We start from the raw sequence: 17,541 nt of genomic DNA, 5'->3' as shown, positions 1-17,541 counted from the left end.
TTTGAATAAATCCACATATTTTGAAAGATAAAGGACTAAATTGATTCAAAATTTTGAAATGAATTAATTTTAAAATTCACTGAAAGTTAAAGGATAAAAATATATTTAACCCTTGATATTTCTGTGACCGAAATATTGGTCGTTATTTAAAATTTTTTTCTTTAGTGACTATTTCCGTTACTTTCATCATTTTTTTCCCTATTTTCATTCTCTCACATTTTACCAGCCAAATATTCAATTTGTTGGAAATAAATGACAAATTTTGTGGTGTTTTTCAACATTTTCTAATAACTTTATTTATTTTTCAGATTTATCTTCCATTCTCTCTACTTGAAAAATATTTTCTTTAAGCGGTCTGTTTAATTTTTTATTTTGTAAAATATCATATAATTCCATGCAAAGAAGGCGGAAAGACAGGACAAATAAAAGCTCTTAAGTTGTAATAGAAAATGAATAAATAACATATGCAGCTTTCATCTGATGATTAGTAATTAATTTATTAAATTTTATAATAATTATATTAAAAATTTATATAAAAATAAATTTTTTTAACTAATAAAGTTGACGATAAAAGAAACTTAAATAATTTTTTTAATCCTCATAAATTTGCAAATTTTACTTATGATTGTCAATATTTTTTTTTTTGGATTTTCAATAAAAGTTTTACAAAAAGAAGATTCACAGGGGCAACTTTTTTCAATGAATTTTGAAAGTTTGCTTTTAGCTTTTAATATATTATTTTTATTTTCTTCCTCTGTAAATATTTTATCTTTTATTTTGTCTTTGTGTCGTTTATGGATATCTTTAAAATAATAAACTGTTTACTAAGTTATCATATCAATGATTGAATACAATGATACATGTATCTTTTTAAAATATTTTTATTTAAAAAAAAAAAACTAATATGATGTAAAAGTGTTATTTTTAGGTTAGTGTTTACGTCTCCTATCTTTTGCAATATTTTCATATTCATGGATAAAATACAAAGAAAATGAAGTTAGGCGCATGAAAGAGTTTTTTACCTGATTATTAATCTTCTTTCCATTTCACCTCTAAATAAGGAATGCGGAAAGAAAGAAGAATGACAAAGATACTTTAATAAAAAACGGAAATAATATAGTTGGTATCAGATTTGTTAATTTTCTTTTTCAAATAAAATAAATCTGAAAAAAATATGTCTTTTACTCATTCATGAATATGTTACTAATTGATAACTTATTAATTAGATAATATTGATAAATAAATAAAAATATTAAAATGGAAATGAAGGTGTTGTGGAGATAAAAATAATTTTTTTATTAAGAATTAAAAGCAAAATATAAAAGTTAATTAGGAAAAAAAATGTAAGGCTAGTCATTCACTATGTTAACTTAAACAAAAGAGATTAAACTATTTTTGGTTTAAATATGTTTTTTTTTGTCTCACTTTCTCACTAAATTTTAAAATTAGGCCATTTCAAAATTTTGGACCAATTTAGTTCTTCATCTTTCAAAATAAATACGTGAATGTAGTCATTTTAATCAAATTTTGTTAGGTTTATTTAATGTTCCGTACGCATTTCAGGATGGATTGTATTTGAGTTGTTTATACCGTTTGACACATTTTTGCTTTAATGTTAAGTCAAATACTATTATGAAACGCGTTTGAAATGTCAAATAAACTTAACAAAATTTGATTAAAAGGACTAAATTCATGTATTTCGAAAGATGAATTACTAAATTGGTCCAAAATTTTGAAACAGACTAATTCCAAAATTAACCGAAAGTTAAGGGACCAAAAACATATTTAATTCATTACTGTTCTTGCAGAGAACAATCAAGATGAGTTAGACACAAGTGTCACCTTACCATGTAGAACGTTATCTCTTTGGTTGGTTTCTCCCCGGTTGATACATGCCAGCTTGAACCCAGGAGGGGTTACCTGCAGAAGAGTCTCCGAAGCTCAAGTAAGTCAAAGCTCTCAGAGGGTCAAATCAATGATTAATGAATGCGTACCTTTAATTGCTGGGGTCCATACGTATTTATAGAGCATTAATTATGTCTGATTACCTCATGGGTCGGGCCTCGACTTGGGTCCTAGCTTGGGCCATGAGTGGGCTTGGACCCTAACCCAGGCCCTTAAGACCTATTGAAGGTGGGGGCTTCTATTCTACTGTCTTTTAGAGTTGTCGCCTGGAGTAGGCGGCCCGGACCGGCTACCTACCTTGATGACTTATATTGGTTATACGAGGTGTAGGTCATTCCTTCGGATGTATAGGTTAAAATTGATACAAGTTAGGCTAACTCGGCCTAGGCTGGATACTTGGCTGCCTCGATATACACATTGTTTACTTATTTGGTCGAGTTTGACTAGGTGTGGTACACCAGTCCCCCAGCCTTGTCCGATATGAGTTGTCGGTCAAGGGTGATATGTGTTGGTATGCTAGCGAAACCAGCTAGGTGTGATACACCAGTCCCCCAGCCTTTAAGTGTGGTGAACAGTGTTAAGGCTAAAAAGTGGTAACCGTCAGAAGGTAGGTGAAGGAGTGTCAGTGGTTAAATCGAAAAAGTTTTGGCGCCGCCGTTTTTAAGTGTCATATCCTTTGCAATGATGGTATCGATTGGTCTGGGGCATTATTTTGGCGGGAAGAGTTTTCGTCGTTTGGGATCGTGAACTATAAATATGGATTTGAAAACAGATGATGGGTTACTTGTTTCATTTGTGAGAATCTTGAACTCAGAGATCTTGTGCGCGTTATACTATCAACATCGTCAACATCGTTAGACTTCAAAAAATATAGATAATTGATTCTCCAATATAGATTATTTAATTAAATAAAACATTTATAAAATAAACATATCCTAATATTTGAATATAGACTTGATTGGAAGAATAGAAACATCTTCCTTAATTCCTTAACCCTACTATTCTTCGGTTTAGGAAAGCCTAATACTAGGCTGTATAACAACCTTTGTTTGCGTTCATATTTTTAATACATCAACACATGCACCAACCATGAAATAGGTATCCCAACTTTCTCAACGAATCAAACTTTCATCAACGTGTGTGTGTGAAAATATTTAAGACCTCAATTTTATAAAATTTTCTCACTCAAATCCTGACATATCACAAAATGAAATTTTATATTTTATATTTTAATGTTTTCAGAAGATATTTTTTTTAATCATTTTAAAACTATATGTTTTATAAGATTGTATTAAGACAACAATTACAACAAACTTTTAAACATAATATCGTAACACAGTCAAATTTATAAAAAATAAATTATCATATTATGTTATTACTTTACAATGTACTCCCATCTGCTAATTTTATTCATGGCTCGTAAACAATTATATTCACTCTTAAATTTGATTAGTTTGCTATTCAATTTCTCTTTATACTCTAGATTCATAGAGTTTAAATAAGGTTTGTTATAGAGTAGATCCACAAAATTGTCATGTAAAATAAGTTTTGCATCTTTCTATACTTTTAAAATCGTCTTATTTCTAGTTAATATGATGAGACTTTCAACACCTCTCTCACGCCAAGATATATATATATATATATATTTCGTGCATGCGTGAGACTAGACATTAATGGATGGTCTGATAATCTTTGAAACAACAAGCCCAAACAAACAATGAACTTCCCGATAGCGGGTGACTCAATTGGCCAAACAAATGACAAATCTTGCTAAGATAAACTCTAACTCATGGCTCTGATATCATGTTATATAGTAAACTTTAAGCATATCTCAATCTCACAAAACCGACTGGTAAGATGAGATTTGTACCTACTTATATCTTAAATCGCGTTATCTCTAGCTAATATGAAACTTCCAACATGGTTAAAAAAAATTAAATGATATTATCCATTACTTTATATTTGGAGTTCAACTTGGTAAAATTGGAAAATAATAAGAGAGATTGTGGATTCAATTTTCTTCATTAACAGTTAGAATTTATAAATGTTACTTTGGTGGATTTTGAAAGAAAGATGAGAGTGGTTGTTAGATCACTTCCTTCAGTAACAAATTTATTGGAACAATTATTTATAAAAAAAATGAAATTAAAACAACTTAATAGTAAATATATAAAATTTAACTTAATAATGAAAAAAAAAGCTAGAACAAAATAAAATTAGCATTCCTTTCCAAATGCAACCAAGAACTCAATCGGGGGAGGATGAGAACCTCAAGAATCATACATAGAAGTTGAAATGCTCCAACACTTCTTCTTGTGCTAAAACGTGGTACGATGGAGACTTTTTAAGAAATCTATCGAAAATATTATTATAAAGATTTCAGTCATTTTATTATTGTCATTCAACTAACTCTCCATATTATTAAAAAGCTTTCATCATCAAGCAAGAAAATTAATTGTTGCAACACATAGTCGGGGAAATACTTTTTGTACCAACCAAGCTCTATGTTAATGACAAACGTGTTGCTCTTTATTTTTACTTTTAAATCTAACAATTAGTTATTAAAATAGTCATAATAATTTTTTTTATTATAATAATAACTATTTTAATAACCAATAATTTTTTATTTTGTAAATTGGTCATTATAATTGTTAGAAGTGAGTTTTATCCAATTAAATACATTCTGAAAACTAAGAATAATGACTAATAATATTTGGTCACTAAAATTAGTTATTAATGAGATATTTTTTTGTAGTGTCGGTTTATTCTTACTTTTATTAGTGTTACATATATATTAATATATTAATTGTAAGGATAATTACAATATATACAATTTATAGGACACATTACACAATTTTTTTTCGAGAGAGAAAAATAAAATACATCTAATTAATCTTAGTTGTTATTTTAAAATAAATTAAAATGTTAAAGTGTAAAGTCGAGCATCATCACCGGATTTACCAATAATTTATGTCAAGTTATATATATATATATATATATATATATATATATATATATATATATATATATATATATATATATATATATATATATAACACTTCCTAACTTCTAAATGAAATGATATATTTGTAATTTATAATTTTTTTAAAAATATTTAAAATTACTGTAATTCAATTCATAATACTTTAAGGGAGTTCTTGACATGCTAACCTTATTTTTAGACATAAATAATTTTGGAAATTTAAATGTTAATTTATGATTAGTCTCATCCGATACATTCAACTTGCTTTATGGTGACACACTAACTGGTACTAGGATAGTAGCACAAATGAATAATTAAATTTGAACAGAAGAAAGGTATATTAGAAGGTGCATGAACCAACCCTCGCTTCGGTAAAGTGGGACCCAAATATCTATTACGTTAGATCTTAAGTAAAGTGACACCACACCATGTTTATATTATTCTACTTCTTATTATTTCGATCAAATTCAAACAAACTGAACTTTCTCATCTTAGCCAAAAACAAAAATAGTTAGTATGATAAATGATTAATGTTAAGCTTTTCCTTTAAAAAATTTTCAACATAAAGTTTATTGTATCAGCATGTGATATTCACTCTAATTTTATCATTTATGTGGCTAAATAGCTAATAATAATGGGTTGTAAACTTTCTTTATAGTATCCTCTATTTTTCTGTTACATATTCCACCAATATATTTCATTACTAAAAAGGCAACATTGAATATAGCTTAAGATTAATTGATTTTTGTTCCAACAATTTGTTAAGGCTAAGTAGTTTTGTTCCTTTTTTGTTTCTTTTTTTTGAGATTGTAAGTTGTATATTCTAATTGTCGTAATAAATCAAGAAAAAGTAATGCACGGTATCCTGAGTAAGAAAGGGTGTTAAGTTTATAGATCGAAGTGTTAGAAGTTCTATTAGTCTATTTGGAAGATTTTGAAGTCTAGAAGTTTATTTTCTTGCATGATTGTCTAAAAGCATTTGGATATGATTATGTGTGACAAAATAATGTATTTTCGATGAATTTATGCAAAATATTGAAGAAACAAAGCACGATGACTTGAGTTGCAGAATCACGACTTAAGCAAATATAAGACAGTTTATAAAATATTCAAATTTTGCATCCACAACTCAAACAAAAGATATGGTGTATAAGCTACATGAAAAAAATTTCATCATAAAGTAACCTTAAGCACTAAGTTTTGGAACTCAACCATAGAGGAAACCTACCATTGAAGAAAATTCTATGATCAAACGACAGAACCAACAATCAAGCTTCAAGAAAACCCTCCATGGAAAGAAAGTTCACAAGTTTGACCACCATGATTGGAGCTTCAACCAATTCCCATTCTTTATAAATTGCAGACCCCTTTATTTTCCATTCAGATTCAAATTGAGAATTCTATTGTACATTTAGTTTTTCTTTCTAGAGTCTCTCTTTTCCATATCTCTTTTGAAATCTTAAGTTAGAAGAGACATGAGGAATGTGCGTAATGGTATTGTTTTACTGGTTTATTCAATTGTTTGTTCATGTGTTGGTGATTTGATTTGCATTTCATGTGTGGTGAATTGATCAATCTTTCGTCACATATTTTTTTTAATCAATCTTCCGTCACTAGAGATGTCAAAATGGGTTTCAACCCGTGAGCCAACCCGGCTCACCACGGTTTCGAGCCGGGTTGAGTTGAGAAAAATTCAATTTTTTCAAAAGTGGGTTAAACTCAACCCGACTCACTTAACCCACAGGTTAAACGGGTTTGAGCAGTGTTGAAGGTGCGTTAGCTCACTTAACCCACCAACATTTTTTTTACATTTTTTTATTTTTTTTAATAATTATTTACCACTCCTATATATTATATATATATATATATATATATATATATATATATATATTCACAATTTCATATTTTTAAATGCTAGAATGTTGATCAATAATATTTGAATAGTTTGAACGTTTAATTAATTTGATTGTCAAGTTATATATGTTGATACTTTAATCGTTAATTATAATCTTTATAGTAAATTACTCAAGCAACCATCTTATAAACATTCTTTTCTAAATTAGCATGACCAAAATGTATAGTTTTTTATTTATATTTTGTTGAATAACATGACAAAAAATGTGTAATATTAGCCATGTTTTCTTAGACTATATGAATATTTTCTTGAAAATAATTCATCATCTATCGGTGGTGAGCATGATCAAGACCTTGGTTCTTGATTTCACTATGATTATTATCTCATGGGTTACTTAAAAATTTATTTAAATAATTGAATATTAAAAATTAAATAAATGATTTTTTTTATGTGGGTTGGTTAATCAACCCACTTAATCCACCAACTCGTGGTGCGTTGAGTCGAGTTACAAAATTTCTCGCTCTCCATAAAGTGAGCTGGATTGTGTTCACTTATTTTTAACCCGACTCGTGATGAACCAACCCGTCACATACATCAATCAAATATGTGTGATGAATGTGATATAAAATTATATATATCTTTTTTAATTCTTATCAAATTATGGGAATGAAGGAATATTTATGGTCAAGATAATCAGTGAAATTGTTTAAATCCTCTCGGTGGTTACCACCCAAGAAATATTTTTCTAGAAGATGATTCATAGATAAATGAAAAAGAATATATATATATATATATATATATATATATATATATATATATATATATATATATATATATATAGGGATGTCAACGGGGCGAGTAGGGTACGGGTAGTAGCTCCCCTGTACCCTACCCGCTGGATAAATATCTGCCTTGTACACGTACCCATATCCGTCGGGTATCCGTTATGCGGGTATCCGCCTATTTTGTTCATATCCGCGGGTATCCGCAGGTGTTTGCAAAATTATTTAGAAATAAATATTTAAATAATTGAATATTAAAAATTAAATAAATGATTTTTTTTATGTGGGTTGGTTAATCAACCCACTTAATCCACCAACTCGTGGTGCGTTGAGTCGAGTTACAAAATTTCTCGCTCTCCATAAAGTGAGCTGGATTGTGTTCACTTATTTTTAACCCGACTCGTGATGAACCAACCCGTCACATACATCAATCAAATATGTGTGATGAATGTGATATAAAATTATATATATCTTTTTTAATTCTTATCAAATTATGGGAATGAAGGAATATTTATGGTCAAGATAATCAGTGAAATTGTTTAAATCCTCTCGGTGGTTACCACCCAAGAAATATTTTTCTAGAAGATGATTCATAGATAAATGAAAAAGAATATATATATATATATATATATATATATATATATATATATATATATATATATATATATATATATAGGGATGTCAACGGGGCGAGTAGGGTACGGGTAGTAGCTCCCCTGTACCCTACCCGCTGGATAAATATCTGCCTTGTACACGTACCCATATCCGTCGGGTATCCGTTATGCGGGTATCCGCCTATTTTGTTCATATCCGCGGGTATCCGCAGGTGTTTGCAAAATTATTTAGAAATAAATATTTAATCATAAATTCAAATAAAAAAAATAAAATACATCATTGTCATAAATTTTAAATAAAGTTCAAATAAACTCAAGTTGATACAAGTCCAATAATTGTAAAAGTAAATATAAAATGAAGTTCAACACAATGGAAATTCTTTAATTAATGTTTTGATCAATAAATCCACTCTCTCCGATTAATTCTAAGAAATAAACAAATAATAAACCTCAATTGCCACGTGTCAAGTATTATTATTTTGATTTCATCATTTGGCAACAAGCATACCATAAACATCATTGTCTATATAAGATTTGATGTATATGCCCAAATTCAAAGAAAGGAAAGAGAAAAATGTCATATAAGTTTAGCGGGTACGGGTATCCACGTGTACGGATACTATGATATCTATATCCGCCCCATTAACATGCAGGTATCAAAAATACCCATACCCGTAGGTAGCGGATGTCCATTTTCTATCCATTGCGGGTTTTATCTGCGAATATCTGCGAATACGAATTTTTTTGATATCTATATATATATATATATATATATATATATATATATATATATATATATATATATATATATATATATATATATATATATATATATATCGATAACACGGTGTAATAAAATGAAATGGAAAAACAAAAGCAGAAAAATGTGAACGGAGAAAGTTGTAAATTGTAATCTCATAATACCAGATAGAGTTACTTTTTTTTTTTTTTTAATTTCATATCTCACTTAGTCTGATATACGACAAAAATATCACAGTAAGTTATGTTTTACATTTTTGGAGATGGTAATTGAATACCACAAATTCAAGAGTACATTCTGCAAGGGGATTCTTTGTTCATGATTAAATATGTGCAAATTGATAAAAATAAAATATATTATATTCCCAGTTGGCATTATTATGTCCACTAAAAGGACCTAAAGTTTAACTGAATATGACTAGGTTAACTGCTAAATGCGAACGATTTGTCGTTTTCTAAAAAAATATATCTGTCGCCTAAATTAAAGTTAAATGAACCTGAATATATATATATATATATATATATATATATATATATATATATATATATATATATATATATATATATATGTATATATATATATATATAAATTAATCTGACTCTTAAATTAATATATTATACCTTTTATAAAAAATCTTATTTTGTCTTTATTATACTCTCACAATTAAAGAATAATTCTCTCCATTTAGTTGTAGTTTGTGAACAGCATCAATTCACATCATATATTATACATCTACACTAACACTATATAATAAATTGTTTCTATAATGTGAGAAAAAAAAATCTAACTATTAAATTGGAAGTTCTTATTAAATATATTAAATTTATAAAATTGTGCAAGTAAAATATCAATTGACACTTTGTCCCTTACATTATTTTAATAAATAATATGTTATTTCAAATATACGTAAATATTTTTTGCTACAAGTTACTTAAGTTCAACACTATTAATTTTCTCGAAAAATAAATAAATTTGTCTCAAAATATATCATTAGAATAAATTTTTCTTCATAAGTCATATTTAAAATATCTTATATTAATAATTATTTAATATTTAATTATTATACATCAAAGTTAGCATAACATATACTTTTAAAATACATAATTTAAAAATCTTTTAATTGTATATTTATAAACTACGTGAATTATTAACCATATGATATCAGAGTAATTTACGGTATTTGACATTTTTAGAAAGACTCACTAAATAAGTTTTACTGAAAATTAATATTTAACTCATCGTAAATGATATTGTGTTCTCTTATGTTAAGGTATTTGCTGATTAATATTGTAACTCATCGTAACATGTTATGCTGATTTTCAAAATCTATTACATACTAGAACATTCTTCGATTTCATACCATTTGATATTTTAAATTGTTATTTTAACTATCGATAAAGTTTTAGAATTTATAATTTTTTTATTAAATTTACGTTTTAATATTCTGATCACATTTTATTACGATCATCTCAAATACTTATAATATACACTATCGTGTTTATTTTCTCATGTCATCAAATATATTCTTTTTATTCAACTATTATATTTATACATAAACAACTCACGATAATGATTATATTTATTTTGATTAAGCAATACTATTTCACTTCAGCAATCATCTTCATTAAATAAGAAAAACTCTTTGTTCAAATTTGAATGACCGCTTATTGTTGGGCTAATCAAAATAACATGTCTTGAAAAATTCTACCACATCATTTAAGATAACCAAGAAGATGGGTGTTAATGACTACATAATGGACTCTAAGTTTATGATGTTTCTTGTCCCAGTCAAATACATTTTAAGCTTGTATTTGACTTTTCTTATACTCTTGTAGTAGTGTTGTGAGGTTTGAGTTTAATTCTTGCTTTGGAGAGTGTGAGTGTACTTAGGGGTCAAAGGGATGACAGGGTAGTCTATATGTTGTACAAATTTTCACATAGTGTTATTCTCTGGTGGTTGTGGTTTTTCTTCAATTTTTTTTATTGAATTTACGTTTTAATATTCTGATCACATTTTATTATGATCATCTCAAATACTCCTAATATACACTATCGTGTTTATTTTCTCATGTCATCAAATATATTCTTTTTATTCAACTATTATATTCATACATAAACAACTCACGATAATGATTATATTTATTTTGATTAAGCAATACTATTTCACTTCAGCAATCATCTTCATTAAATAAGAAAAACTCTTTATTCAAATTTGAATGACCGCTTATTGTTGGGCTAATCAAAATAACATGTCTTGAAAAATTCTACCACATAATTTAAGATAACCAAGAAGATGGGTGTTAATGACTACATAATGGACTCTAAGTTTATGATGTTTCTTGTCCCAGTCAAATATATTTTAAGCTTGTATTTGACTTTTCTTATACTCTTGTAGTAGTGTTGTGAGGTTTGAGTTTAATTCTTGCTTTGGAGAGTGTGAGTGTACTTGGGCGTCAAAGGGATGAGAGGATAGTCTATATGTTGTACAAATTTTCACATAGTGTTATTCTCTGGTGGTTGTGGTTTTTCTTCAATTTTGGAGTTTTCACGTTATATTATTGTGTTCCTTGTTTTTATCTTATTTTTCAGTTGATAGGATGATTCTTGAGGGCAAAGACAGTAATATTCTTAATTGATGATGCGTTTTTTTCAATACTTACATCAATTAAGCAAACTAAGATCACCTAAATGATATTAGCATTAAAAGTGGCATAAGTAATTCATTTCCACTTTTACCTAAGCAACAAACTCTAAAGAAGAAATAATTAACTAATCTTCTTCCACTCAAATATCACTTTTTTGTCTGAGTAGCATGATGTCACACAAATCACTAAGTTGTAGAATATTTTCTAACACTTTGAATTTTTATTAAACGATCACTTATTACTTGAGCAATAAGAATTTTAGAAGAAAGATAATTGTTTTGACAACTACTATGTTCAAATAAGTCATAACTTGACCAAAAGAACATTATTACTTGAGTGACCATTTGTTTGAGTGACAATAAACAACAATAATTCATCACATATTGTTGAAGCAACAATATATGAAGCTGAAACAAAATAAGTAAAATAGTAACAGATTAATAGTTTATTAAGAGACACAACAATTCATCCTAGGTCAAACCTATAATTCTTTGCATGATTTGACCATGTTAATATACATAATTTACACTCAAATTTTCCAATAAACTACCTCATGCTTAACATCGACTAATCCAAATCCTAAATTAACTCATACAGGTGTTTTCTATTTAAACCAAAAATTCAAATGATTTGTGTATGTTATATTTCACTTTTGTTTTTTTTCTAGAAAGTCAATCTTAAATGATAATGTATCATTATTTTATTGTAATATGGTTATTACTAATTTAACCAAACTACATCGATTCTAAACTTCAGCACACACATATTTACATCAAAAGTTAAGATGTTTACTATGCAATAACTAAAATACTCTTTTAAGACTCCCATGGATGTTATGCTCTACCATCATACAATTTCATAATTATTCCAACAACCATTATACATTTTGAAACATCGCTTATGATCTGGATCTTGTTTACTTTTTTCTCATTTTCTGAAGTTGTTCTAAACTTTAAGACATGTCGTTAAGTATTATTATAACTATTAATGATTTAAAGCATGCAAATAAACACATGAGGAATGATAGAAACAAGTATACATTTATGATAAAAACACTTTGGTTAATTGGAAAGCTTATGTTGAGTGAATGGCATGTTGGCATGTAGGGGAGATGTTATGGAGTCTCATGCTTGGTTTGGGATAATTAAAATATGCAATATAAATTTAAGTGTTACATGGTTCATCAACTTGTCATAAAACTACATTTGTTTCTTATTACTGTCGTTGGTTCGTTGATAGCCATTGTGAGAAAGCAAATGTATTAGTTCAATTACTATGATATTACAATTTTAGTTTCTTTGTATATTTTATTTTCTTTTAGTTGATTATGTAGATATTTAAAAATAATAAATTCTATTTCTGTCTTTTAAGTATTTAATGTAAATAATTATGTTAAAATTAATAACTTTGCATAGGTAAAAATTTTACGTAGTTGAACATATTTAAATTTTAATAAAGTATATAATAGTTTATGTATTACAAGATTTTATTTAGAAACAATCTATTCAGGAATTGTGTTTGTTTGACAAAGTATTTATTATGCAAATAGGATAATTTTATTAAATAATTTAAAAAAAATATTATTATGACTTTGATCTACATTAATTAATAAGTCTCAAGAATAATATGTAAGAAACAAAACTTATATATCTATTCTCTCATATTCCTATTCTTTTATAGTTTTAAGTAGGAGATGATATCTTCACTTTTTTTTATATCAAATATTCATTACTCATCAGAATTGAGATTTGTTTAAGTAAAAACAAATTTTCCTTTCTATTAATTAAATTCATTGATTATATAAACACTTATTCATATCATTTTGTCATCTTAATACGTAGAGTTAAGAAACAATATATATATTTGACGGGGAAACAAATAAACAACAATAAAAAATACCAAAATATTTATCCGAAATAATTTTTTTAAATTTGTAAGAATCTATAAGAATTAATAACAAAAGATAATAATAAGAATATCATGAATGAGAGAGAATACCAAAATATTTTGAATTTAGGAAAATCCAACACATATCAATATAAAGAGTGAATAAATGACCACGCTTAAATTAAGCTTCATAGATTAAATATGGGATACAAGAGTCAAATCAAAAGCATAATGTCTCCGATCTTCGATCAATTAATACATCAAAGTATCTCAAATATGAAAAAAGAAAAAAACAAAGAAAAAAAAAAAGACTTAAAATAGAACAACAGTTCTCTCCTCACATACCTCTCATTGACCATCCCAAACAATAATAAAAAAGAAACATCTTATCATGTCAATATGCCAACAAATTTTATTTATTTATCATGAGGTGATAAAAAAATAACATTTTTTATTTTCTCCATCAAACACTGAAACAAAATGAATTTATGTAGATTGGACCTTTTAAACAAATAATTGAAATAATTGAGTCATCCTAACCATATTCTATACATTTGTTGGGCTTTGGAGTGTCCGAAAGAAAATCTTAACAACAATTTCAACAATTTCATATGCTAAGATAAAGACCATTCGTCTTTGATAATTTATTTACAAACTTATTCAAACCTGCGCATACAAACTTCCAAATTCCATAACCTCTTCCCCAATATTTACCAAGACTCTCTCTCCAACCAATTTTTATTCTAAGGAATGTATCGATAAAATGTGAGTTTTATTTACCAACCATTAAAATATAATATCATGCTATTATAATTGTTCATGTTATTTGAAGTATTTATTTAAAACACTCAGAATAACATTTATATGATTAATTATAAAATATTCTTTGTAAGAAAACTATTAGATGAATAATCGCTAGAATTAAGGTAAATGCAAACATGATTTTAATGTCCTTCAGGAAGTACTCTAATACATGATAATTCACACGTAATTAAATTATATTTTAATTCATGTTAACATAAATAGGTTTTAATGGAAAAATAGTTCATTACTAGTAATTGTAATTCTTTCTTTTGAATTCAGACTTTTTATATAATGTATAAATATGACTCCTATTGATGAAAACTTTATGTCCAATAAACAAACTTGTCAACCTATCTTTGCTGACATAAAATAAAAAATTTGATATACAAATTAACTTTAAATTATGTAAATAAAGTTTTCATTTTCTTTTATAAATAATATACTTAGAAAATTGATCCAAAATAGTCCTGCATATAACTTTCACAACTTTTTCAAGTCAATTTCTATCATTTTCGAATGCAACCGGATCTTTTAAAGAATTAATCTGTAGACTCAGAGCAAACCAAAGTAACAAAAACAAACTAATTAAATCTAATTACAACTCTTTCTAATACATTATAAAACATGAATTTGAATTCGAAAGTCTGGATAAAAACTGAATCAAACAAAACAACTACCGATCATATAAAAATCCCATATCCCATTCCCTACGAATCATTAACAAACCAGAACAAGCATACAAAACAATCAAAACGAAGGGTAAATTTTTGACACCAACCCCGAATGGACACATTATAAAAAACTAATGTGATCAGGACTTAGGATTTAGGTTTAGACTATTGAAGATATAACTGTCAGCAAGAACACCCGAAAATATTTGTCTCTCTACCGGACTAACAGGGACAACCCAAAATGATGATGTGTAATCAATAACGCATCATAGTACTTCAACTAATCATTACACAATTAGATATAACTACAGACAAAATAATTACTTTGAAATTAGTGAAATAAAGATTAAATGACAAATTATCATATACAATGTATTTACACAGCAAATGCACAATTAAACATAAGTGCAATGGGTAATTACGAATGATGATTTGTTCTACTATATCTATGGGGCTTGTTTGAAGATACCAAATCAGCAAATTGGAACCAATCTGGCGGGAACCTTTTCCCTACCGGAATCCACAATCGATCCCGCCGTAACAATTCGAATGATCTTCTTAACCGCAAAATGTAAACAATTCGAAAGCATAATCCACGACAGCACCTGATACACAAAATCAAAAGCAGGATCCGGAACTGAAGATGAGGGTTCATCCCAATTGTGACCACCCCCAAATCTATTGAAATTCCAACCGCTGCCACCGCCACCGCCACCGCCACCACCGAATCCGCCACCCCCACCGCCAAAACAACCGTCTCCACCGTCACCGAAGAGGAACCCGTCGTTCCCGGCGTCCCCGGAGTGGTCACCGGATGATATCCGTTTGGTTCGTTGTTTTCTCCGGAGCAGTGTCCGGCGTCGTAGCCTAGTAGCAGGCTTTACGGGCGGCGGTGCGACGGCGTCGTAAGGGTGGATCATGGCGGAGATCTGATCGGCGGCCGAATCGGTGAGGGGAAGGTTACAGGTAGATTGACAGGCGCGAAGGACACCAAGGCCTTTGGCTGCGGTTACGACTACGGTATCGGCGACCATCATGATATTGATCATGGTGAATTGGAACGAGTGGGTATGAGGAGAGAAACACGGATCTGAGAATCAAATTTTTGTTCCTTTTGTTGAGAATTGCAAGAAACGTAATAGAAGTTGAAATGGTTTTCTTGTGTCGTGCACTGGATATTTTGAAGGCTGCACGAAACGTTAGCGTGTCAGTTTTATTTGACCACTAGATTCAGATTTGTCACGTGTCCTTACTCGGAAACGCATGCGGGTGGTGTAGCCATTTTCAATGTTGAGGTTGGGCTTTCGGGTTATTTTCTCTGATCCGCAATCTTGGGCGAAGGTGTGTGAGTGAACTTGGCCCATGATGTATAAGGAAAGGATCTTTCTTCATACACCTCCAAGAATTTCTTTTACACTTCCAAAGATTTGGTGAGAACTAAATAATATCACGTTGTAATAATAATAGTTACATCATCCAATTAATAATAAAATTAAAATTGTATAAGCTCAATTAAAAACTATAACTTTTTAAATATTTGATAGACTACAAAGATTTATTACGACACAAACATACAAATATTCAATTAAGTCTTTATATGAAATAAACTTAAACTTCTCGAAAAAATTATTGGTACTTAAATTAGATGGAGATTCATAAAATAAGTTACACAAATATATAAATAATAAAATTTTACTAATATATTATTCGAAAACTTTGTGTCATAAGTGATATTATATTACAATTTTTCTTTATTGTTTTTAATATCAATATTTATCAAAAGTTTATATTAACTAATAATATAAAAATGAAAAAAAAAATTACGAACTCTTATAAAAGTGATATATTGATTTAAGTGATTTCACTCTTACTCAATTATTTCGAACAATAAAATATATTGTCGTGTTGTGCTAAGTAAAAAAAAAAACATTGATTACCTAATTCTCTTGAAGAAAAATATTGAAAATGTTTGTTTTGATTGTTTGTACAAGAGAAAATAATAATATATAATTTTTATTAATTGAATTATTCCTATGTTAATATATATATATATATATATATATATATATATATATATATATATATATATATATATATATATATATTTACAATGAAGTTATAAAAGGTCGTAACATCTCTCGTTTCTCGTATAGGACGGAGACCATTATGTCTTTAAATACGTTCTTCCGACATCATTTGAAAATAAGAGCATAGAAACATAAAAAAATTAAAATTATAGAGCAGCACAATTTTATTACTTGCAGAGTTCCAGTATGCAGGTGAGTGGAAAGAGAGGATCTAGTTAAGATAGTGTTATGAAGCATGTTTCTGCAGAAGTGCATGGTTGTATAAATTTAATTTTTATCATAAATGAAAAATTAAATTAAATTATCATGCTTTATTTTATTCCAACCCCACCAATCCAGTATCTACTCCTCCCACTATGGTGGGCGGCATATTATTGTCATACGTGGTTTAAGATATTGCAATAGTCCTCCACTCAAACCAAACTTGGCCACCAATGCTTGCTTCGTAGCTTACTAAATCCTTGGTGGGCCCTCACCATAACATCCTATAATGTCACAAATCTAAACTTTTTCTATTATAGATCCTCGTAGAGTCGTGTTCAAAAAGC

At 28.3% G+C, this 17,541-nt stretch overlaps 1 protein-coding gene across 1 annotated transcript; it reads right to left on the bottom strand.

Moving 5' to 3' along the window:
* Positions 1-15,208: 15,208 nt before the first annotated feature.
* On the bottom strand, positions 15,209-16,115 carry LOC114176658 (glycine-rich protein). The gene has a single exon (XM_028061767.2). The coding sequence runs from the start codon at positions 15,953-15,955 to the stop codon at positions 15,380-15,382; it is 576 nt and encodes a 191-aa protein (XP_027917568.2). The 5' UTR covers positions 15,956-16,115; the 3' UTR covers positions 15,209-15,379.
* Between the last annotated feature and the right edge of the window lie 1,426 nt (positions 16,116-17,541).

Source organism: Vigna unguiculata, chromosome 3 (genome assembly GCF_037176805.1).
Source record: "Vigna unguiculata cultivar grain cowpea cultivar isolate G323 ecotype 2 chromosome 3, ASM3717680v1, whole genome shotgun sequence".
NCBI lineage: Eukaryota > Viridiplantae > Streptophyta > Magnoliopsida > Fabales > Fabaceae > Vigna > Vigna unguiculata.
Note: the sequence above shows the minus strand (reverse complement) of the source record. Positions and strands in the feature narration are given on the sequence as shown.